The sequence below is a fragment of the Gasterosteus aculeatus genome, chromosome 7 (genome assembly GCF_964276395.1).
Source record: "Gasterosteus aculeatus chromosome 7, fGasAcu3.hap1.1, whole genome shotgun sequence".
Classification (NCBI taxonomy): domain Eukaryota; kingdom Metazoa; phylum Chordata; class Actinopteri; order Perciformes; family Gasterosteidae; genus Gasterosteus; species Gasterosteus aculeatus.
This window is the reverse complement of record NC_135694.1, coordinates 23,622,345-23,648,179: the sequence shown is the minus strand read 5'-3', so window position 1 is coordinate 23,648,179 and position 25,835 is coordinate 23,622,345. Positions and strand designations below refer to the sequence as shown.

Here is a 25,835-nt window from a genome sequence, read left to right as displayed (position 1 = left end):
GCGTGTGTGTGTGTATGTGTAAAACAGTAGCAGAATGCTGACAAAGAAGTACAGTAGTGGGGCAGTGTACAGGTCTTAATTGACAGGCCTTATCTACACTCCCAGTAAGTGAAGGGTAGATGGAGCAGAGGGCAGCAACACACTCCGGAGGAACAGAGCTACGGAAGTCTGCACTGACAAAAAAAAAAGGTTCATTAGAGGGGTTTGGCAAGTGTGTGTTTTCCTACCTTGCGGGGTTGGAAGTCATATTTCACACAATGCTGGAAGCCTTTTCCTTTCGACTTCAACGAGGTCACGATGAGACAGTTCCCCACAAAGTGAGCGGAGTAACCGATTCCTTTACTGGTGCGGAAACTGCACGGGAATCAGATAGAGTTACAGTAATGTTAGTATCTTATCAATCCAAGAAGTGTTTCATTAAGTACACATCACTGTGGGCTCTAGATACAAAATAATGGTGGTACTGTTTACATGGTTGATAAACAAAAGCACAGTAAATTATTTAATTGTATCCGTTTCTGGTTTGACTCGTCGAACCAGCAGTTTTTGAAATATATGTATTTTGGTTTCCACTACAACTGCAAAAGGTGAAATCTTACCAGAAAAAACACATGCAAACCACTCTAGACACTCTAAACACATTGTTTAAGCCATTACCAGTCAGAAGAAGTTTAAAGCATTTTCCCATGTCACAGGTTGGTGGAAAAATACTCTCCATTCCTCCAATTCCCCCCAAATACTGTTCCACTTCCCGCACTGCAAAACTCCAGGTAAAATCTGCTCTCACAGCTGAGCCTCTTCCCCCAAAACAACAACACTCGTATCACTTCTGAAAAAGGCCCAGAAGGATCACACATGAAGCAGAGCCAGAGAGCAGATATAAATCCCTCTCAAGTGAATTTGTGCATGTTAGAAGAGAACACGGCGTGTTATCGTGGCTGCTGTGGGACAGGCGGCTGTGGAAGCAGCTGCATCTGGAGGAGGATGATAAGACCAGGGCAAGGGGAGAGTGGGAGGGGGGAGGAAGGGCATCCTCACTTTACCGCTCCACGTTTACCATGACAACGCGACGAACGGTAACTAAGGCAATGGGATTACATCCCGACACTCTACGCGATCAGAGCTCATCCCCGCGATGCTACGGGAATAAACAGACGCCTGTAGACGGGCGTAGCTCCCTCGAAGCGTCTCGGCTCATGGTGAATTTGCGTTTGACCGCGAGGGGGTGGGGGTGGTCGAGGGAGGACGCAGCTGGTTAGCGTCAGAGAGCGAAGGGGCGGAGCGAGAATGCCGAGCGGCGGGGTAAAGGAGTTCAATTAAATAAAAAGGTCAAAGCCAATAAAGCTTCGTAGTGGCTAACGGCTTGCGCTAACAACACTAGCGACGAGACGGGCGAGGTCCGAGTGGAGGCAGCACACTCACAATGGAGTAACGACATTTAAATGTATGTTGTAATTCATTGTCTGCCTCCCATTCTATGTCATTCAGATGAGTTAAATGTTTATCATGTGTCAGATGTATAAAATATATAAATGGCGCTAAACTATTCATTATATATCAGAGAATTTATTAGCCGGATGAAACAATCCTAAGCACATCTTATGAGCTTTGCTTTGGCTCCACAATCAGGCTTTCAAATCTTATCAAGCCCCTAATAATCTGTTGTGCTCATTGTAACTCGTATTTGGTATCATGGGCATCCTCTTAAACATCTTCGGTTACGTGTACTTAAGTATTAAATCAACATCCCTTTCCAGCGCTGACAGCTTCTGTGGAAGAGGGTTCGGCCGCAGCAGAAGTCTGCAGCTTTCTGGCACTGTGATGTACAGTGCGCTCACCTCAAACCTCTGTCATTCATGTTTTGACTTTAACCAGAACGCCTTTTGACTCCTACTTCATTCCGCTGTGTGCTTTTCCTTGCCTGGATCAATAGTGATGGCAGAAGCAAGAGGGGCAGTCTGTTGGGTCAGCATGAGGTAAACTTCTGATATAACACAAACACGTTTCTTAAAGCTGAACTACATTGAGTTCTGTCGGTAGAAAAGCTGGTACCTCGGAGAATAAACCCTTCATCTGTGATCCTATGGGACTGACGCAAAGATCTTTGTTTTCACATTGACATAACTGCACAGGCAAAATATATAAACCTGTGTCATGGGCAAATAGATTCGATATCTATGTCCAATAAAAACACTCGGTACGGTATTAAACTGGTGAAAAGGAGATTTTTTTACGACACTCCCCAAGCGACTAGGATCTTCATTACATAACAGTCCACAGATGGACGGTGTTCTGCTTACCAGTAGAGGTACGGTTTGTCTTTATCCACATTGATGTTGTTCAGTGGATCCTGTCTGAACCAAGTGTTGATGGTGAATCCGTTCTGGTAAGGCCATTTGGCAATTGGCGGCAATGCTATGGCCTGGGGGCAGGAGCACAAACGCATCAGATCCCGCCCATGTTTATAGCAATCAATAAACCACTCAGTTAGTCATTCACTTCACATTTCACCATTGAACTCGCTTGCGAGGGTGAAGTGCTAATTGGGATTTGCTGACGGACTGCAACAAAACAAACGGCATGCTGGCGCCTGTAGGCATTTGGGTGCATTAAAGAATACATTTGTCATATTCACTATCAGCCTCACCGCTGCACTGCGTCCTGGAAAGTTGAAGAAGGTATCAGGACCGTGTCTCTGGGGCATCTGGTTCAACACCGACAGGAGCTTGATAGCATGTCTCGGCTGAAAGAGAGGAGAGGACGGGAGAGGGGAGAGTGTAAATAATATGTGCCATCTGCCGATTATCGGGGGGAGAGGGGGGGAGCTGGGGGGTGGACTATAACCCGGAGATTCTGTGTGACATCACATCTGCACCACCACAACCCCACCGGATCTATAACTCCTCAATCACCTCCACCCTCCCTGGACAACATCTCGTCGATACCGTGGCAACCCTTTATCGATCTGTCTCTAGAGACTGCTGGAGGGGGAGGGTGGAGGAATTGATAGGAGCGAGGTGGATGGAGGGGGGTGTTAGTCCACAGAGGAGGTGCAGAGAGAGAGAAAGAGAGAGCTGGAGGGATGGATGATGGTCTGGCTATGGACCACTGATCAGTGATCGGGGGTTGTTGATTGCGGTCGTCCTGGAGTGGAAGGGGAGATTGACGAGAAGGGGCCCGAGGGTGTCGCTGGAAACACACATCACACCAAGCCAAACAAGTGAGCAGATTTACAGAAGCATCCCGAATGTCCACAGTTTGGTGGTAAAACACCAACTCAACTCTGGGACTGGCCAATCAGCACGCTGCAGGGAGCAGGCGGGGTGACGACAGGAGGCAGGAATGTTTGTGGAATTTTTACTAAGCACTGCCAGCGCTCAGCTCCTGAATTAACCTCACAAAGAGGTAGTTAAATTAAACCCGACAGGTTTAAAAAGTAGGCACAAATCTGCACCTGTAAGGCCTTTTTCTCATTTTTTAGAAGCCATTTGGGCAAAATTCTACAATTAACAGTGTCAAGTTGGGTTTTTCAGCGGCTTGAAGCAGGTGGTTCATGAGGTTAAGCGAGGGAGAAAGCTTACGGATCAAACTATGTCTGCTCTACGTCCACAGACTGTAACCGCACAACCACAGAAAATGCCAACTCAGCTCTACACAGAAGGACCTTTTCTGGGGTTTCTAGGAGATACTGGGGCCAAGTGGAATCTACATGTACCTGGTAAAAGTCTGACAGAGGGGAAGAAGAGAGAAAATGAGCCCTCAAGCAACGCCTTTACTCCTGAGGGGCAGCCCGGATGTGAGTGAGAAAAGATGGTGGTTACATAGGAAGTGAATAAATGGCAGGATGTTTTGCTTAAGAAATGAGAAGCTTTTCCGATGGGAATAGCCGGGAGAAAAACAATACCAAACTCTAGTCGTTTTACCTCCTCTGATTACTGCTGCTGTGTTTTTTCTTTTTAACATGGTTCTATCGTTCTAACAAAAGTAGCACACGCAAACCTCTGTTGCATTTATAATGTTGATTATGAGAGAAATACGCTTAACATATGCTGAATTGCCCTTGTATTGACATTCACACCCAAATCAATCCAAACACACACACACACACACACACATATAGATACACACCCATCCGCTTGTATTCTTGTCTATTAGCACAGCCAGGCAATTAAGTGACAACCAGACTAATGACATACAAACAAGCTCGTGCTGTATAATTAATCTAGTTTTAATATGAATTTAGCTTCCCCGACAATTAATGGTGTACGACTGGCAGCAAATAGACAACGTGAATCTATCTATTCTCTTTTTCAATCAAAAATGAATAAAACACATACACAGATACATGTAAATAATCTAGTATAATATGAATTTGCATTGAAACTTTAAATACAACATTTGGGAATGGGGTAAAGTTACATTTCCACTTTTTTCTTATGTTTATGTTTGAAACTGATTAGCACCCTCCCTCTAAAACTCCTCCAAGTGTCCACTGACTCACCCAGATGCCGTTGTCTCCCCTGAGCATGCTGAAGAGCATCTTCAGCTCCTTCACCGTGATGCTGTAACTGGCCATGACTCCCAGCATGTCCACCAGGAGGTCTGAGGAAACACAGAAGGAGGCCGATAGTGAGATATCCACAACGCCTGCGTGTGTATGTGTGTGTGTGTTATTTTGGTTGTGTTTGTTAGTCAGCCTTCGACTTTTACTTCTCTGATAAATCAAGGTGAGGTCAAGAATATCTGCAGTTAAAATACAATCATGTTCAAGACCTCCCAGCTGTAAACAAAATACTCGTAACATTGAATGTGGAGCATTGGTCTGCACAGCATTACCAAACATATAAAACCTGAATGGTTGTGCCAAATTGTAAATTCGTGTTGCCTTTTCATCCATCGATCTTAGTACTTCAGGTGATATGAGGCCGAACACACAGAGAGTTAAGTTCTCTCAGCGGCAAAAAGAAAACTAATTCAACACTAACAAGAGTAAATGGGTGATATTCTGATACAGATTCAAAATGATTAAATCTTATGGAAAGTTAATAATATATAGTCAAGGTGGTTTGGGTTCCCAGGAATGAAAAGCTGCCTTTTAAAAGTATCTGAAGGACAAATTCTCTGGATTTATGGGGATTCAGTAGGCAAAATAAAAAATGACATTCATAACTATGATTTCATAGGTGTATAATAACCTTCTAAGAATTGTTGGGTTTTTGTTAGCTTACTATGTCTACATAGGTTTCTACAGTAGCTTACTTGAAGGCCACCTCAGGTTCTCTTTGTAGTCTAAATATAAAAAGGTACACTAGCCAGAGAGCAGCTTATAAAGGGACAGAGATAAAATATGTCTTAGCTAATAAGTGACTATTTTCTCCCTTGCTTGTCGTTCTAATGGGAAGCTTAGCTAATCTCCGGCTGGCTCCTGCTTCATATTTCTCATACACATATTAAGAGTTGCATCCCTCTTCTCAGATAACTCTCACCAAGAAAGCAAATTCTTTTATCTCCCAACATGTTTTTTCTTTAATTTGTTCACTCCAACAGTCAAAATGTCAGCCACAAACAGTTTTTTTTTCTCCGAATGATCTGGCAGATAATGAAAAACTACAACGTGTTAAAAGAACATTTGTTTAGTCCAAATTACCTAACTGCCTCATTGGCTTTCAATTTACAAAGCCACAACAGATCAGTGCGATATGGCTGCGGCGCCGTCCTCTCCGAGCGAGGCAATCTGCTTACGGAGGCTCTTCTTTCCCATTAGGCCTGCTGGATATGAATAGAGCCTTCCCACAGTATTTCATTAGCCGGAGCCCAGCGATGGGGAATAAAGCAGAGGGCCAGCTCGCCGAGGTGCTCGGTGTGAGAGCGAAACGCAACACACAATGTCCTAGATTCAAAACCCCTAAGCTCTGTTTTTTGGTCCGATCAATCCATGTAGGGCATTTTAAATAGCTTTTAGAAAAAGTGTTAGAATCACGGTTCAGAAGGGGAGTCTGAGGGAATTGCCACGGAATTGACTTATGCTTATGCATATGCTCTGCTGTGTCGAGCCGTAACACGTCAGGAGTTACAAAGCACGTTATCCTGCAGCAGCCGGTAGGACAAAGAGGACACCGAGGAGGAGGGAAAGGAATGACAAGCACACCGAGGCCCCCATCAGAGGGGGAGTCAAGGTCAGCCGCATCATGTAAAGAGACGGCGGGTCACGGGCTGTTTTGGGGTGAAAAAATGTTCTTCTACAAATCACAGCGTACACGGGACATACTGGGGTCATTACTCTACAACTGCAGCGCCGCTGGGCTTTAATGGAACTCCAACTGCAGGGCAAACACTCACATTTTAAATACTTACGTTATGGAGGGTAAAAGACCAAAAGGGAGGGAAAGAAATCTTCCCACTTTGAGTCGTATAAATGGAACCATTTTTCTTATTGACAAGGATAAATGGTAAAGTCAAATAAAGCAAACGCTTCTTCACCCAATTTAAAACACTGTAGAAGTAACAGAGATCCTTATTTCTCAGCCAGAAAGAGTTTCAATCTTCAGCCTTAAGACCTGCTGTTTTTTAGCTTCTGCCTTACTTGTTGAAATAAAACTGAAGTTTTCCTTTTGATTGAATAATTTGTGAAAATATGTCCCACAATGACATTTTGAGGCTAATAAATTACCTTTTTACCATAACATAATATATATCAAAATCAGCAACTCCATCTCCCAACGCGTGTGCGTTTAGGGAAACAGTCATACGATATTAACATATATATATAAAGTAAAGTGGAAATGTATTAATTGAATGCAAGGTTGTATCTGCATTTGAACATAAGATGCCCTCCGTATCTTCTTCTGCCATTATGCATCCGGCTGCTTCACCTGCTATCATGTCGTCCACAGTGCTCATCTTGACCAGCACCTGCTGGATGAGGCCGACCTCGGTGCTGGTCTGCAGGTTGCGCACGCTCTTGCGGAGGATGGCGGTGAACATACTCCAGATCTCGGCCTGGCACGTCACCTCGCAGTGGGACAGCAGCTCCACCATGCAGCCGATGCTCTCCGCCTCCTGGATGATGAAGTTCATCTCCAGGTCGAACTCGCCACCCACCAGCTGGAGGAGTGGGAGGAGCGGGGGGTGGGGGGGGGGGGGAGCGGCGATGAAGCAATTGGGAGGAGAGAAAAGGAGAGAGAGAGAGAGAGAGAGAGAGAGAGAGAGAGAGAGAGAGAGAGAGAGAGAGAGAGAGAGAATGATTAAGTGATGCATTTAACCTTTTGTCTGAGGTAAGCCTGGCGTCTGATGGATGCCGATTCTGGTTAGGAAGGCATTTCTTCTGCCGCAGGCGGCGGCAGGGGGGAGGGGTGGGTCAACCAATATATGTCCTTCATCTACACGCATGTACACACACCATGTCTCCTCTGCTCTCTCTTTAATGTGAGGAGCACAGCACTCTACTGTGAGAACTGCAATCGCTGTCAAAATACAGCAGCAGGCCTTGAAAATTCTCCCCTTCTACTCCTTTAGATCTACACACAACCATGCGGGCAAACACGCACACTGACTAATACACATTTCGGGGTTTTTTCAGGAGGACAGAGGACATCAGACTTTTGAAATAGGGTGCAAATGGCCGGTAATGGCCGGTGCGCCGCAATTACTTTTGAAAGTAGAGCCATCATATCAATAAGCCTCAACAAGCATACACACACACACACACACACACACTGGCACTGCGGGAACACAAGCATACCCCGCAGTTCACCTTCAGCATAGTACACTATCCAGGAGCGGTAGCCATGGCAACCACCAAGCTGAGAGAGCGCCATTGAGATTATTAAATCGGATGGGAGAGAAAAATGCAACAGGTTACGAGACGGGAACGAGGCTCACGAGCAGAAATAAAAAGATGCCGGATGGGAGTGTGAACGCGGCCTTTACACAGGCGGCAGAGGGGAAAGTGATGGAGAACTCCAGTACGGACGGTATTTCTCCCACTGGGACGAAAAGGAGCGAGTAGTCTCCCACTACCTGAAGGGAAGAAGAGCTGAGTGGTGTCGGGCCGCGGTCGATTTGCATCCAGTCAGGAATGGAAACTGGAACTAAGTTGATTCTGCTTGTGATGAAACATCTTTAAATAAACTACAGCTGGGAATTCATTCAATATTATCTGTCTATTGCTAACCCGCACCTTGATGAAATGGATTTTTCCTTTTTTTTTCCTTCCCTACCACAAGAGTGGAACGCATTGCTGGCTTGAACCATTAAAGCCGAGCCATCTCCATGACAACAGGGCAAACTCCTTTGGCTGACAATGACCGCTGGATGTGGTTCAAAGCTTGTTTCCTCTGTTCCTCAATACAGGATGGTGTTCATTTTGTAAAGGATGGTTCAGCAGGGTTTGCTTTAGGGCGAGCCACCACGGCGTGTACAGTCAACTTTTAGACTTTCAGTGGGTTTGCAGTTCGTGAAGGTCAATTACAACATTTAAAATATTTCAGCATCAAAACCGTAGGCCACAAACCGGTGTGCAGGAGTCGCTGTGACTACCTCGTATTCACATTTACGCTCGATGGTTGTATGTGAAAACCGAATCCTATTTTCTAAATTAGGATGGAAAAGTGCTTTAGAAGAATCAGACCCCGACCCGGATGCATGCTGGAGCACCTTGCCGGAGAACAAATGAAATCAGGGTAAATGAAGGCGTTTTCGATACTACACAACAGTACTGAAAGCAACACCAACATTCGTCACCTGTTGGCCCATTGACACGCTCGGCCTCAGCCGCAGTGAGACTTAAAGGTTGTGAAGGTTGAAGCCTCTCAGGTCGAGGTTCTGGTGTTGCATCAGGTTTGCCTCATGTCACCTTGTGATTAATCAGGTTTTAAAGGGCACCATCTCCATATTGTTCCAACAGCTCCTCGTCCCTTTACTCTCTCTGCAAAGAATAATGGCATCTCATTTCTCTCTCTCTCTCTGAAGTGAATTGATCCTGTGCACTCTGCGAACGCACTGGCACAGATTAGAGAGGACCTCGGCAACAAGGCACGGAATAAAAGGGGGGCGGGGGGATTAATTCATCCTGCATCGAATTCTCCCCTCTCCGCCAAGGTTCCCAATTAAAGGGCACGCAGGGGACCACCGCGTCCGCCAGCATCTATATGACCTGCCTGTCTGAAGGGGGGCTCGATATCCCACGAAGCGGAAGCTTGGGGGAGAGGGGGAGAGGGGGAGGAGAGAGGATATTCTTTGGAGTAATTGGGTACGCAGCGAAAAACACACACAACCCCAGGACATTCCTACATGCGTACAGCACGAGCAACTACCTCCCTTTGCTCGCACTTTTTACCCGAGCGCAAAACATCGCAGCAAGAAGGGAGGGGTGACGCAAACGACAGCAACAAATTGGGTTCTCGTGACCAACTTTGAGGAGACAAAAAGGAGAGCAGGTGCAGGGAGAAGCGGGAGATGGCTACTACTACAGCTGGTGAAAACAACATCTGGAAGGCAAGCCTAAGTCTTGGTGGCTCTGCCAAGTAGGGGCTCCTGGACCAGGAGCATCAGGGGCCTCCAAGAAGAAAGGACAAATCAGACAGAAAAAAGATAGTGGGAAAAAAAATATCCTTCAACATGAAAACTCCCAAACACTCCCATCGAATACATATTCTACATTTTGAGTTGCCTCCATCAAAACGATGGATCATTTCCGCGCCCGTTATTGGCTCGAGTGGGACTTTTAATTGATGTATGAATAAACATGCTGACTAGATGGCAGTAAGGTTGATCGCGAGCAGCTTGAGCGCACTCGAGCGGCATGTCATCGCCGCTCTGCGCGCGGACAAAAGCTTGCTAATTAGTTTTATGAGGGGAACATGCTTGTTATGCATAAACACTCGCAACCCCCCCGATCCCTTCCTTCACCCGGCGGCGCGTGTCCACGATGTCAAATCTCAAAGTCCTCACAAAAGGGACGAGGGATCGCGTGAATGAGCACGCACAAGAAGCCGTTTCCGCCCCGAACTCAAATCGCAGTGGTTAAAAAGGACATGCACACTTAAACAGGGCCCCCACAATATGCCAACCGCCTTAGGATAAAGGGGCTTGGCAGTGCCACCCCTTCCTCCCCCTCTCCTCCAAGGCAAGCGCTGACCTCACTTGTCTGCTTGGCAAGTGGTTGAAGACATTTGCTTTGGAAGCACTATGACACTGATTGCTCCCCAAGTGCCGCTCATGTCTGTATGTTTTATTCCTTTAAAAGATGGGGGGGGGGGAGGAACTGCGTCGTCAAGCAGTTGCTAAGGAAGTGACAACCTCTTTACCGCAATCAATATTCCTCCTGGTTTTGTGAACATTTGACAGGTGCCCACTGTAGGCTGGGATGTGGGTGCGAATGGATGTGTGTCTGCATGTGCTGTGCCTCCTGCGCATAGAACATCAGCTACGAAAACTGCATTTCTTGCTCCAGAGCTTTGAGCGTTTCATGACTGACCTTGAAACACTTTGAGTAGCGGGTCTGAAACGTAAGAATATCTTCCCCTGGATTTATCACTGAGGGCTAATCAACTCGTGTTGACATGGCTTGGTCTTTTTCGCTCTCCAATTGTGGCGATCGTGTTTTATGGGTTTTTTTCGTGCAAAGCTTCGGCCTCGAGCGTGACCTTTCCTCACTGTGCTCACTAGTTCTGACCGACTTTGCAGTGCTGCTCTCACAGAGCTCCTGGAGGAAGCTGGCACCAACTCAGCATCCCTCTGGCTGGAGCTGAGAGTTTGAGGAGGACGTGGGGGGGGGGGGAAGAGCTTATATCAGCAGCCACCTCGACCTGCCAAAACCGTAAAACAAACGCTCCCTCTGTGCGTCTGACTCGTTCTCACCAGCCACACTGCTCGGGAACGGTCCCGCATCGCACCGAGGCCGGGGGGGGGGGGCTCCTTTTTTTTTTCCACCGAAGACGCTCTGATCTGTCGCAGTATGAGAGGAGAGTAAAAAATGAAAATGAATGATGGCTGGATTCCATTGAGCCGCCTCGGTGCCAGAGTGCTGGTGTAATGCATGCTGGCTCGCTGTCACGCTGTCATGGTTACGCCGCCGCTGAGATGGACCCCTGCGTCAGGTCTAAATGTCTGCTGTTCTTGTGCTTGTAGTAGTACTCATTTCTCGTAGCCTTGACACTTTAAAAGACGTCTTTGTAGAAGGAGTGGCTGATTAAAAATCTGCCGGCTTAATCTGCGATCACCTAATATAACTTCATGTGGCAAACAGTGAGTATTTACAGAGCAACATCATCATTCATTTGGAGACTCTACTGACCCTCGAGGGAAATATCTGTTTAGCAGCTAAATGCTCCGCTACGTTCACCCCGACAGTCGCTGACAGTCCTTGCGCCCTTTGGTGGTTTTAAGGGCTTTTTATACGTATTCCTGCCACCGACAAAATCAACAATTCCATGGGAACGCTGATGGGGAATTCAAAGCCGGACAGCTACACAATGAGCAAATACTCAGAGTTGAAATACTTGTTCCTTATGTTATCTTATGTATTTATTTTTGACCTAATTTGTTTGAGCCTTAAAAACGGCACCTCCTCACTGCGACGCTAATGAACTACGTTAATTAAAATGAGCGGAAAAAAACAATGTCAGGCAGACCCACCACAGAGCATCATGCAGTGCTGTGGTGGCCCATCAAACGAGCCATTACGCTGGCCGATTACCTCGACCGACTGTTGAATATTGGATGACTCTCGCCGCCCGAAACGCGGCAATAAGAGGCACCTGTTGCTCATTACCGCTGTCAGAGACGACAGGTCGGAGAGGCGAGTGGTCGGTCAATAGGCGCCTCCTCTGCCTCTGCACATTCAATTGAGCCTTTGGAGCTGGCCTCATCAATATGCAACTTCAAAGCCCCTGAGAGGGAGCTGGAGAGGCGCATGCCCGTGTGTGTGTGTGTGTGTGTGTTTGTTTGTTAGGTGTGTGTGGATCATTACATTTGTGTCCCACTGAGTGAGCCGCGGCCATTCAGTCCCTTTGTGCGCCGAGCGAGTGAGGAGACGAGAGGCCCATCTAGACATGAGATGGCAGATTATACACTTAACGCTTAGCCGAGAGGGCTCGACGGAGCGCAGGAGAGCACCACTGAAGGAGAGCGAGGGGCGGAGAAAAGAAAACAGGGGACGAGAGGGGGACGAAATAAACAGGAGAAAGGACGGTGCAAACTGCAGGTCGAAGCAGATTGGAGGGAAGAGAAAACAGTGACAAGAAAGTGTGTTTGTGTGTGTTCGAGCGAGAGCGATGGAGCAAAACAAGACAATGAGTGCGAGGCCGAGGCTGAAAGCTGTTGTGCGTTCTTATCAGGATTGCACATCCATTTTTTTGCTCACAGCCGTGCATTGTGCAGTGGAGGGGTTAGTGCCTCGATGATGACCATAGCAAATCTCTTTAAAGATATGGATTACATTGGGGCTCAACTGGCCTCTAAACGCTCAATAATCCACATTCGGTTTTCTGCATGACCTCATTTCTGCTCAACAGCATCGATAAAAGAAGCCGCTAATTCTGGAGCCGGCTCACATTCATATTCAGGATAAACTTCTCCTAATCATAGTTTTTCCTAAAGTGTGAGCTCTATTTGAGCTGAAACACTGAAAAATGATGATTGATGAATTGATCATTTGGGTCATTGGTCAAATAAAACTGTCACAATCGATTGTTGTCTTTACATTTTTTAAACTACACATTTCACTTGAGAATCCTAAAAACATATTAATCAGGTAATTGGCTGTTACGCAGAAGGATTAGTTGAAACTGGTTGGTGAGCTGCGGTGAAAGTGAGCGTGACAGAAGAAGTAGGGAAGCAGTGGCGGAGGGGAAAAGAAGAAGGTGGAAACGGGCCGAGCATGTGTCTGTGATTGTAATCAGCAATGACATGTTGACTGAGTGTCGCCTGCAGACACGGGGGAGTGTGCCGGACTGCATTTCCCATGGGCCTTTGTACCAGTGTCTGCACAGATGGGACAACACGCAGCCCCACAATCAGGAAACCTGGTTCACAGAGACAACACGCGCACACACACACGCTCGCACGAGTCGGCAATATAAATGTGATCAGCCATGGAGAGTATAGCGTAGTGAAGAGCTGTTGTCCATAAAATGTGGGGCTTTCACGTTGGGCGAAGAGTGAAGCACGGTGCAGAAATCACAGCGGAGCAGTTTCAGGAGTCAACACACACACACACACACACACATCAGACACTGCAAAATCACAATAATTACATGAATCCCACTGGGGATATGAGGGTGGGTTGGGCCACGAGCAAGGCAGTTGTGTGTGTGTGTGTGTGTGTGTGTGTGTGTGTGTGTGTGTGTGTGTGTGTGTGTGTGTGTGTGTGTGCAGTGGACCCTGAATGATTTCCTTCACCATAAAACCTGTAAAAACGACAGAGTAGCATTATGCATTATGGAAGAAAGCAATACGAAGTTACATTATTGATGATTCAATTAGTGGAAATTCTAGAGGTTACGCTCAAATGATCATGAGTGTGGCATTTCATATATCTGTCAAACAATGCCTCAGTCACTGTGTACTCGCTAGATTTTTTTTTAGACTCAGGGTGTCACAGGCACATGTCTTCAGTCTGCCAGACCCACAACAGAAGCAGCAGCGACGCTGCAGGTCGCTCCATGCAGGAAAGTCTCCTCAGTGAGGTGACGTCATTTCGATCGAACAAAGACTGACGCTGAACAAACCGCTGCGCCTGAAGTCTGCAGGCTCACAATGAGTGTCACTGTAAGCACAATGCACACAGCAATGCACTGTAGAGGGAACACTGCTTAATATTTATAAGCCCGCTGAGGGGGGGGGGATGGTAACGCCTGACCACACCTTTGGGTCTGGATTGAAAGGTCTAAACACTGGAATTTGGCACAGCTGGTCCCCAAAAGATATTTCCTACCGACTTTTGGTGTTTCCCTTAATTTTCATTGGCAGCTGGTTGGCATAAGACGATATAATAACAACTCAAACTAGAGGTACGCAAGTATTTGAAAATATAACATCTGAAATGGCGAGGGCTCTTTTCCCACATATTAATATCATTAAAAGGTGATGTGTAGATTGTTTTGGATATATTTGGCCCAAGCGTTCATGTTCATGTTATTTTAAGTGCCTGTGTATGTTGGAAATACACAGCAACCACACGTTCTACTTTGACATCAGCGCTGATCTCATCCCTCACTCTTCTCTCTCACACAGAAGCCTTCCAATCACAAAATATGAAAACGCAAGTCTATCCTTGAAAATAAAGTGTCTTTATTTAACAATGCAGACAGACAATGGATATTTCATATATTTGTTTGTGCCTGATCATACGTGGGTCTTTGTCAGGGCCATTTCTCAATAGTAGAAGGAAAAATATAGTTTATTGCATTTATAAAACATACAGTTCAAAAATTCTGCAAAATGTCTTCATACATTTTTAAAAAGCTCCCAGAAAGGTTTCTTACTAAATAGGAACTGCATTGTACAAATTGTACCTCAAATTGATTGATTACTGATGTGGAAATAGGGCCAGGCGTCGAAAATACATTTTACCTCTGGGCCGTGAAGATGTCAGAACTCCAGCAACACCGTGAAGCACTGAATGGAAACGGAACATCATGTATGCATAAATATTGTGGTCCTTTGTCAAGGAAGGCTTGTTTCCAATCAGCCCGCGTGATTCTTCCAGTGCCGCCGCGCGCTGAGGGTGACAAATTCCTATCAAGCGACAGCTACCCTAGAATATAGCAAATAACTAAACGCTTTGCAGTTCCATACGATTAAAAATCCAGAGAGGCGTGTTCCCGGTGCCAAGAGCTGTACCGTGGGCCGTTTCCACAAAAATAACCATGAATGTGAGTCTGTACATACATCAAAGAGAAGCAGAGCTATTGAGCGCTCCCATGTATTGGCTTGTCAGTTTCATTTTATTCTATTAACACCGGCAGGAACCGAGAGAGGGAGAGAGGGCGAGATGGGACAGTAACACCCGCTGTGATCGGTCTTTTTGCTAGTCTCCATTTCCCTGCAGGCCAGTTCAGCGGGACTTTTCCCACCTCCAACATCTGACTCAAAGCTCGTCAAGTGCCAGCTTAAAACATACTGCACACCACATATACAACCATATGCACAGCCAACCCTTGCACACACACACACACTTCACAAACACAGCCACAACACACACACACAGATTCAGTGTTCAAAGGGCAAGAGCCTTTTAAATAAATTCATTGCAAAAGGTCTTGTAAGTCTTAGTCATTCGCGCAGACACTCTCGCTTCGTTCGTCACCAACACACACACACACACACACAGCAGCTATTCGCATCAATGACATCATGAGCACACAACAAGGGGAAAGAGTGAAGATAGGGGAAAAGTACGGGGATGGGAGGAAAGAGAATCCCCCCCCCCCCCCTCCCAAAAAAATTATCCAATAATACTGGAGTGCCATTTCATTAACATATGATCGGCAAAAACAAAAAACAAGCATCTATTTTTTTTAAATGTCTCTTCAGTGAAGTGTGGGAGGAGACGGTTCATTTAAAGAGGGGAAAGAAGTGGAGCAGCAAAGAGGAAGAGATTAAGAGAAGAAAAGGGAGACCGCGAGGACGTCACAATCGAGGCAGAAGGGAAATGTGCTGCAGCGGTAACGGTGCGAATGTTTTGCTCGGGGGGGAAAGCAGAGGACGAGACGGACGCGACGGACGGACAGCAGACTCTTTTCAGCACAGCGGACAGCTCCTGCTCTCGGCCTGCTGACAAAGGCGAGGATCCCCGGTGGAAATCCTTCTCTGCGGCTGCAAAATTCATTGACAAACAGCTGAAACGGCAGGTGTTCTAATTGCCGCAGTAATACCGTCAATGTATTTTTTCCAGGCCTTAAAGTCTGTGACAGTGAAATACGGCTTTGACGTGAAATCCGAAAGCCATGAGAGGTTTGTGTGTGTCGCAGCAGAAACACAAACGTCCTGTTCTTGGCTGATATTCTCAGAAGAAGGGAAAAAAAAGAAGAAAAATCCAGGTCATAAACACACACATTCAAGTACACAGGGCTTGAGGATCGCAGCCAAGTGATCACAACTCTGACTTCATCCAAGTGCAGTTTAAAATGTCTGCCACCTGATTGGCCAAAGCGGCTTAGTAACGGATCTAGCAATAAGCCTCGTCACATGCTATTGGGCAACAAACAAAAACATGTAACCCCTTTTTGTCTCAGAAAAACACTGAATGTGATACTTTCTCGCACACGTGATTTCATTGTTTACAGACTCACACACAGTCACTAAACTGGAATGTCTGCGAAGGAATTGGCATATTGGGACGTTTCACAGAAAATACTGCAGCTAAAGGGAATCAAGTTTGTCTGTCAGCTGGTGATCTAAGAAACATCTTTGCGGATTTTGGTTTAAGTTTGAAGGTCAGACATCCTGCCAGTAAATGAACAACTGAAAACATGTTGATCTGGATTCAGAATTTCTCCCATTTAAAAGCAAATTATTGCAGCGTTTGTAACCATCAGAGGGTTGGAGATGTATTCCCTGAAAAATAAATTCAGCATTTTAGTGAAGGAAACTGTGTTTGAGACGGTGTTGAAGAATTACTTCCAGCACCCAGCTAATACAATCATCCACTTCACTTTTTCATGAATAAATTTACATCTATCTTCAACTGCAATTTAAGCTATAGCTTTCTCCACTACGATTCTTTGCAGTTCATCCAGTTTCATCGAGAGTTACTGGGGTCATTACCAGAAAATCAAGACAAAAGAAAGGATTAAATGTGGCCTAATAGAATGCACTTATAAAATATTGGAAAACACACTTAAGTACTGATAACCATTATGGATGGTCAGATAACACTGGAAAAAGTTTAAAAAACAACAAAATAAAACTTCAAGCAGATAACTCTATCAAAGAGCAACGGTAGCCATGGGAACACACAGCCTCCGTCATGGATATGCCTGGGCCTCGCCCTGCAAGAAACTCTCATTAAAAGGTATGGCAGGGTACGAGAGGTCTACTAGAAAGGAGGAGGAGTGTCACGGCCTACAGAGAGAGAGAGAGAGAGAGAGAGAAGAAAGAGCAGAGAGAAAAACTAAGAGGCGGGGAGGAAAGAGCATCGGGAGGAGATGGTTGATTGAGGCGGCGCCAACGAACGGACAGCATGAAACAAATGGGACCTGCTATCGAATTCTAGCAGACACAGAGGGAGCCGGGCGGAGACAAACGGTGTAGGAGGAGCCGGTGCAGTGTCTTTTTGCCCCCCTCTACTTGGGGGTGAAAAAAAAAAAAGCCCGTTCTATTGAGGACAGGAGACAACTGAGTTTTCCTCTCTTCTTACGTTTTCCTCAAGACAGGCAGTAACGAGGGCATCCGTGCGCGTTATGTCACGGGAGTTGAAGCAGGAAGGCTGACGCACTCTAACGAGGCCTTCGCGCCGCGTCCCCTGACTCGACTCCAATGTGCTCATTTCAAAGAAGCTGACAGGAAGCGGAGCCCTACAGGGCATCCTGCACGTTGCTCACACCTCGCCCGGCTTATAAGAGATGAAAATTGAGGATTCTGACTGAGAGGCGCCACGTGCTCCCTATTCCTATGCGGTGCAGGGGACCAAAATCTCGTCCCCCGGGTGACGAGAGAAATGGGATTCGTAAGACACGTCAGTTTCCGCACTCATTTGTTTGTGTGCGCGTGCGATGAGGCATGCGTAGACCAGCTGATGCTAAGTTCAAGGGTCAGCAGATAAGCCCTGCAGACCCGACTCAGGCTGGAAAGCCATTCAGGATGACTTATCCATTTGTTGGGTTTCGGTCGAGTGGATGTGCTGTAGAAGGTAGGACGTGTGCACGCACGAGAGAATTGTGCGCGAGTTCCTCATACGCTGAAACAATAGAGCACTGTTCCATTGAGCCACGGCCGATGGTGGATAAGAGAGGTAGCAAGCAGCTCCAATTAGTCTTCGTAATCCATCATCATAAGACGGGGCCGGGAATGACGCACACACGCACACACACAAATAGAAATTAGGGTTGGAGAGGTTAGTGGAGCATGATCAATGTTATTGTGCAAAAACACCACACACACATGTTGTACGTCTGATCATGAGTCCAGTTAGAATGGAATTCTGAGCAGAGGGAACATACAGAAGAAGCTCATCGTGCCGCAGCAAAACTAGTACACGGCAGCAACAGCGGAGCAGTTGTCACAGGCCTGAGCTATGGAAGGAAAACCTTGAAGAAGGAACGGTTTGATGTTGATGCATTTGTGGCCATCAACTAAGATTCATAATTTGCATATTTTCGCCTATGCAAACTTTTTTACATAAAGCTTATTTTTTCAGATCAGCTCGTTCTGTGTTACACGGGTAGGTTTGCCTCATTTGCATCCCCTGAGGGGATCTGATGCATTAATACTTCATCTCATAGCCTGCATAAAGATGAAATAATTTACAAACAGTGGCACCATCCGGGAGAATATAACATAAGTAAAACTTTCGAAAAGTGCAACGAGCTATGAAACTGATCGAAAGATGATGCTGAGCTTCTAACGCTGCAACAAATATATTTTTGTTCATAGGAGGTAGACGGGAGGCTGAAATACTGATCACAAGATGTTTCATTTCTAAGGAGGTAGAGAGCTAGTGGACCCAGTTCAGAGTTAAACAGCACGATTCAGCGACCAGTGGGCGAACTCCAGTTCCAATGTCACTCAAGTAATATTACAGTTTTAAAAACAATTCCGACAAAAGTGAACTTACATACACAGTTTAAGTGCATAGTGTTGTCGAGGTGCTTCCTTAGAAAGAAAAGGATATCAAATGTGAAATGTGGTAAAACAATTTCCTATGAAAAGGTCATATCAGCAGAGAACCCATTGTTAAATATCAAAGCCTATTGCTGGCATGCACTCGCAGCCTCGAGAGCTCACGCTCTCATACACGAGAAGGCCAAACAGAGAAAAGGAAAATAAACATTTGATTTGAAAAAGATTACAAGACTAAGATAAAACAAAAACAACAACAATTGCTATCACAAAGCCAAACATAATATCAGGGTGGAAAAAGAAATATAGACAGATCCTATAGCGTAAAATGATCAAAAACTAATAATTAAAATGAATAAGTTTACATAGATATACATTCACAGAGTAGGAGCGTAGAAAGTTAGAAAAGCACTTGATGAATTCATGTTGAGACTGAGTTTGATCTAAAACGTCCAATTTCCCCTTTGGTAACAGGAATAGATCAACTTGATAAGACGACTGCGCCCCTCTGCATTCACATTTGGTATTCCAACTCAACAGTTTTCCTGGAACCAGAGCCGGGACGTCGCGGTAACACAGGGGTGGGGGGGATGAGGAGGACGAGGGAAAGGGGGAGAGGAAGGGAGAGAGAGCGGCTAAACACTGAGTCACCGTTGCCAGTTGTTGGCTGCGCTCTCCATTTCCCCACTGTACTTTGTGCCTGCTGCTAATTAGCAAATGCTATTAAACCGAGACAGCGACAGCTCGGATAACCAACCACCACGTGAAGAGAAGGGGGAGCGACTCCATCCTCAACCCGGGCAGATATTGCTCCACTGCGTTGTGGTCCACGCTGCCGAACCACAGTCAGCCCCCCTCACACGGAATGATATCAGACTTGAATAATGTCTCCGTGCACCACAGCGGACCAGGATGCTGGTCTTTATTTCCCTCCACACCTGACTTTATTATCTGTGCTAGGGCCGGGGTTGCTGCGGCGCTAAGCTTGGATCGCATCCACAGAGGAGGGAAACAATAAAGCATTTCAACTCATTCGCCTTTGGAGTGTCACAGGGACCGGTCTCTTTTTCAAGCTGAACGTTGAAGAAATCCCCATCTCACGTCATAAAAATACTTTTAAGGCAACAACTCTCTGTCATTACCGGAGTGGATTTATTAGATGAAGTCCTTCGGGGACCATAGCTGTCATCTGCAGTCCCTAGTTTGGTCCATTTTAGGGGAAGAACACGGTGCGGTACATCGTTCACTCCGTGCAGACGACGTGTGCGCAATAAGAAACTGATCTCCAAAATGGAGTAGATGCTGAAGGGTGTGTATGTGCACAGCAGGAGACACCACTAGGTGTTGAAGGTATGAAATAACATTAGGGACACTTCTTCAATGCTGACGTTACACACACACACACACACACACTACAAAGTTTGCTATAATCAACCTTCGGCCACTGCAGTATGCAGCATGATGAATAGCTTCACAGTTTGCTATACTTCACAGTAAAGCAGATGTGTGTGTGTGTCGAGCCAAGGGAGAAAAGCGAAGTAGGCCAGCATGAATATAAAATCACCCCTGCCAGGCAATGATGTGGGCTACAAGAAGGAAGGGAGCAGTGTGTGTGTGTGTGTGTGTGTGTGTGTGCTGCCAGAGACAATGTGCAGATGAAGGTGTAGGAGACGAGAGCAACGGTCCTTAAGAAGACTCATTTATCAACTCTCCCGGATGTTGGGGGCAACATATACCAGGTAAATCAAACAAAGCAACTTGTTAAAATGCGAAGATTAGTGAATGGTAGGAGAGCCAGAATGAAACACACACACACACACAAACCAATAGATGCTAGCATAGCAACAAAAATCTTCTTGAAAAGCATGTTTGATCCAAATGCGCCACAATAACATTCTATTGAATTTCCATCCACAACCTACTCCCGACCTTCTCTCTCACTCACATATTTTAGGGAAGAAAGAAAAAAGCACAAAAGCACCAGACACAATAGTATGGAAATAAGAAGCGTGGAGATAGAAAACAAGAATAATCAAAAGCACAAGCTTTCTGTAGCATTTATATGGGTATTTTGTGCAGAAATTGATCATTTAAAAGACAAGAAATTTGAGAAAATGTATCATGTAACACTGTGATATAAAAAATATATAAAAATAAGTTATTTATTCAGTGAAAAGTATTAATGTAGAATTGTGAAAGGTAAGAAAAAAAATATATTTATTGTGTTATTTTTCATCTACAACTTGATTGACTCTTTGAACACTGCGGGTTATTTCACTTGTATTATTATGATTATAGTCCGAACCACTGGAGGACTGTGCTAAAACGTTTCATGTAGGCGAGATCAGTGTACATTCATATATGTATTAAATAAATAGTTCAGATAGATGATGAAATCCTTGCAATTGTCAATAAAGGACGTAAAATATGTAGTTCTGTATTTTGCAATGGGAACGTGCTTTGCATGTGAAACATTTGTTTAATTCCCACTCTTGCAGCAGACCAATGCAATTTATTTAAAATAGATTTCTGACATCTGATGTCAATTTTGCCGTCAATGCAAACTTAATTGTTACAGCACGACGGGGACGTCGTCTTAAAATTCAGACCTTCAAAAAGACGTCTATTCATGTCTTTGTTGTCCCTTACAAGAGGACAAAATCAAGTGAGATGGCTCCCTCCGTCCTCCCCTTCAACCCTTCTCTCCACCCTAACACGAGCGTGGCCGCGATACAGCGGACGTGTGCTCGCAACGGCAAATAGGCCTCCTGCAGGCTCTCGAGGGGAAGACGAGGGGAAAGGAGAAAGCGATTGGTGAAAAGGGCCGAGGGTGAAATGTGACTGCAGACAGCTCCATTACCTCCTCACAATGGGGATCACACACATCCATCCACCCGCCCGCTCGCTCCACCCGACTACAGAGTCAGGCGGCCGGGGACAAGATTACACCGAGGGGTTAGAGGATGGAGGAGGATGGAGGAGGATGGATGTGCTTGGAAGAGGACAGAGAACCGAGAAAAAAAAAAGGCGAAAGGCGTCTTAAGCGAGGATGGGGCATTTATTTTCGCCCCCCATTCAAGAAGTTGCCCTCAACTAAAATCTGACATGGCTTAAAAAAATAGACATCGGCTAAAGAATAATGAGGAGGGATTCAGAGAAGTGGAGCAGACGCGGATAGGTCAACGGTTTAGCATGGATGGTTGACACCTCACACTCGAACCACAATGATGGTGTGATTCAGGTCAACAAAATCTGAAATATAAAAACTAATGGAACCTGGAAACATTAGCATTTTGACCGAGAAAGATACGTTTATGGAGAATGTTGCTCGTAGGTGGACTTTGTAATTGGTTATTTCTCTCTCTTTGGATATTTGTCAGTGGAAATGGATTTTGGACTTCCTGGCAAACCTCCGAGTGGGAACTCAATTTCACACAGGAACGCTAACCATGCTAACAAGCCAGTGGAGGCTAATCTCACAGCGTGACAAGTGACTGATGATGAAAAATGGCCAATTAAAAGTAAAAATGTCACTGTATTTCCAACAGGCTTCGTGCTCTGTGTAAAAGAAAGAAAAAGGGAAAAAGTGTGCGAGTGGCCTCGTCTACTCGGGTCCCCGGGGGACTCCCGCTGTATTTCACCGGGAGCAGAGGGGGGGGGGGGGGGGGGCATAGCTCGTCAGACCCCCACTGAAGCCAGTAAAGCTGGACAGGAGCATTAGTACACTCAGGAAGAAAAGAAGCACCTGAAGGACAATCAAAGGCTTTTTAATCCCCCCCCGCGAAACTCTCTCCCTTCAGTTTACCAACCGCCTCTTTGGAGGGTAAAGATGAGCTCCCCTCCACTATCCTCGGCCCCCCACCGTTTCTGTCCCTCTCCAGCTCATAGAGGGGTCGGCACAACCCAACTGTGTGATGGATAGTCAAGCCGACCTTGCAGTGGGCGCCACACCCACTGTCCTCCACCTCTTCCACCTGCATGCATGCGTACGTGTGCTGGATACGGGGGGGGGGGGGGGGGGGGGGGGAGCAGGCATGGAGGACTTGTCGCTTTGGTCCTCAGGTTGGCACCAACACAGCTGTTACCGCTCAGCTGACGGTGCTCACTGGCCGCAGCCCCCCGCCCCCCCCCCCCCCCCCAGGCACAAGGTGACTAAGCTTCTCGACAGCATCACAGCAGCTAATCGTTCGCGGAAATAACCCCCAAGCGGCGCCCTGCAGAGGCCTGCAAAAAGCTCGGTGAAGGACAGAATGTGCATCCTCTTCCCCAAATGTCAGGGTTCCTCCTCACTACAGCATCAGCTTCAAGCTAATGGTCCATTCAAGCTCCGTGACGACAAGCTTGAATGGACAAGCGACAAACAGTTGAAATTGAACTAATATTATATTTAGAGATGAGAACACTTGGGTTGATAAACAGAACAAATTGAGTTTGTTAAGTCAGATTTCGGGTAAGTTGGAAGTTGGAATATAAGCTACTATCCATATTTGTTGGTCGCTTTGCAACATCAAAGAAAGATCGGGCACAAAAAACCGCTCTATTTCTGAACACCTCTGATCTCATCGGAGACACTCGAAGGCAAAAGGCCACACTGCCTGGACCCAAACCAGGAAGCAGCTCCAACACGAAGAGATTTTGAGCCAAAATCTCAAAAGGTGACACTAGCAAAGGACGGTGAAACAACCGACGTTGGAATGACAGCAAACAGGAGTCTGTCATCTTGATCATGGTCTCATTAAAAAAAGGCAACAATAAAAATCACAACAACGCATTTGATAATAAAAAGGGTGATGCTGTAAATACAATGAATTATTCAGTATATAAGCAACAACTGAGTTAAGCTCATGTTCCATAACTGAAAAACCTTAATAAAAACTTGAAATGACTTGAGCATCAATTAAAGTCCATCAAAGACCCTCATGTGCGCACACTAGCACGGAGCGCACATTCTTCATGAGACTATTAACGTCCATTAGTGGGATGTTTGCTGTGACGGTCGCCTGCATGGCTGTGAGCACATGATGACGCATTGTTATTCCCCTGCAAGCAGATTATGCTGGTGCAGGGAGGTAGTTAGCCTCTGCCCCCGGTGAGCAGCAACGGGGCAACCGGAAAAAACTGTTCAACGGAATTTCGCAACGGCAAAAACCACCTTGGGGCTGAATAACGCACACTCACGAAGTTTTCAAATTGGGTGACCTATTACTTCGTCGTCAGCGAGCCAGTGGCACTTTTATCCGGACCAAGTGTCAGGGTGGAGCGTTGGCACATAGTTAAAAGCATAGGGACTCTATTGTTTTGGCTTGTTTGCTTCCTTACTTTTTACAATTAGTTGTTTATCCTACAGAAAAAAGAGACACCCGTGGTTTGCTACTATGGCCCGGGCCGTATGTGTTACTAGATACTGTCTTTTGTGTGAGTGAGCTTTTCTGGCTTTTGAATGCTGCGTTACAGTATACATCTGTAATTTTATAAACTCAACTGTCTCAAAAATATATCTGATACTTGCTTTCCTTCATATTGCCAAGACCCGGGTTGCCAAGGTTTCTATGCAAAACTGCTTCTATACGTCCGTGTGCGCATTCGTGTCTGAACGTACACAAATAATCGCCTGAGTGCATGCACGTGTATTTTTGGGGGTCTGTGCACGAGAAACTGGGTGTGCTGACTCTGACTCTTGCTTGTTCTCGGCATCGGGTGACCTTGGTGATTGTGGAGCGTGTGGACAGGAATAATGAGACGTTTGCTAGCCGAGCGGGACCACTAAAAAGGGCTCAGGTGCGGCTCGACACTGCCAGAAGATATCTGACCGAGCGGGAAGGTGAAAGAGAGAATGAAAAAGCAAAGGGTGAGCATGCGGACAAAGAGTGTCGGCAGAGGGTGTCGCCAATCTTTTTCTATGCCACACAAACACTCATGTTTGATCCCCCCCCCCCCCAAAAAAAGCATCACAACTAGATAAAGCTGTCTATAAATAAGCACAGCTGGTGCCGTATTAAAGGAGAGACTGACAGTACTGCCTGTGGTTGCATTTGAATTATAACTTAGCTATATTCTTCAAATAAACCAACGACAGATAGAGATTTCTACTGTTTTTCTTCTGTCAACAAAAGAAATCCTCCTCGCTTCCTCCGATATCGCCATTTAAATTGTGTCAAAGAAAATAACCCAAGTTGTTCATCAAAAGAAAATCAGGAGTTCCAATTGCGGCTGCACCTTCTTAGTCCTTTAGTCAATAAGTTGGTCAAATAGGATTCATTTAGCTGTTATTTGTTATGCTCTTCATGCTTCTGAACTGAATGTTGTGAGGGTCTTGGATGGCAAGGGTGACGTCAGGGCGTCAGGTAGTCCTGCACTTAAATTATTATCCATTATCAATGTATTTAACGTGGACTAATATTTACAGAAGAGCGATATTTTCAAGCTGTGATTGGTTGCTCCATTTCCCAGGATGCGTGTGTGCTGCAGTATTCCAAAAGTTCAGCTATTCTTGTCTTTGGAAGCAGCTTGGATTTATCGTGTTTTACTCCAAAGACTCGACATACATGCGTACAAAGAATTGGTGAATGAGAGGAGCGGCATCACAAGTGAAGCTGCCTCCACTGAGTGTTGTAATGAGTGTGGAAATAGAATGAAAAAGATTCTTTAAAGCCACCAAATTTCTTTTTACGGGAGATTTGAGAGTGATGTGTACAGTGTCCCACACGCGTTTTATGTGTAAATTAAGCAATATCTCCTTCTGAAAAGTGGCTCATCCATTCAGAAGAGCTCCACCAGTTCGGTGACTCCAAATGTGCAACCATCATCGATCTAATTCACCGACGACCCCATCCTTAAATCTAGCTGTACTCAAGTTCACCTTTTTCCACTTAAACATTCGCTGTTTAGCCCGCTGTAGCTGTTCAGCGCAGGAGGTCCTCAAGTCGTCGTAGTAAGAGACGAAGAGACAGAAATAGAGCGCGAGAGATGGAGAGAAAGGCGCCGGCGTACTGTGACAGAAGTCCGGAAGTGGAGAGCAACACCAGGTGGTCGAGCGTCTGGAGGCAGGCAGT

At 45.9% G+C, this 25,835-nt stretch overlaps 1 protein-coding gene across 19 annotated transcripts in view; it reads right to left on the bottom strand.

The window, feature by feature from the left end:
* The window catches only part of nbeaa (neurobeachin a), a 75,911-nt gene that overhangs the window by 46,846 nt on the left and 3,230 nt on the right, over window positions 1-25,835 (bottom strand). For all 19 annotated transcript variants that reach the window (XM_078106563.1, XM_078106566.1, XM_078106568.1 and 16 more), the window contains exons 2-6: window positions 6,873-7,104; window positions 4,502-4,602; window positions 2,648-2,743; window positions 2,301-2,422; window positions 228-354 (exon numbers count right to left, since the gene is read on the bottom strand). In XM_078106563.1, coding sequence (XP_077962689.1) covers window positions 228-354; window positions 2,301-2,422; window positions 2,648-2,743; window positions 4,502-4,602; window positions 6,873-7,104 — 678 coding nt within the window. The remainder of the gene's footprint in view (window positions 1-227; window positions 355-2,300; window positions 2,423-2,647; window positions 2,744-4,501; window positions 4,603-6,872; window positions 7,105-25,835) is intronic.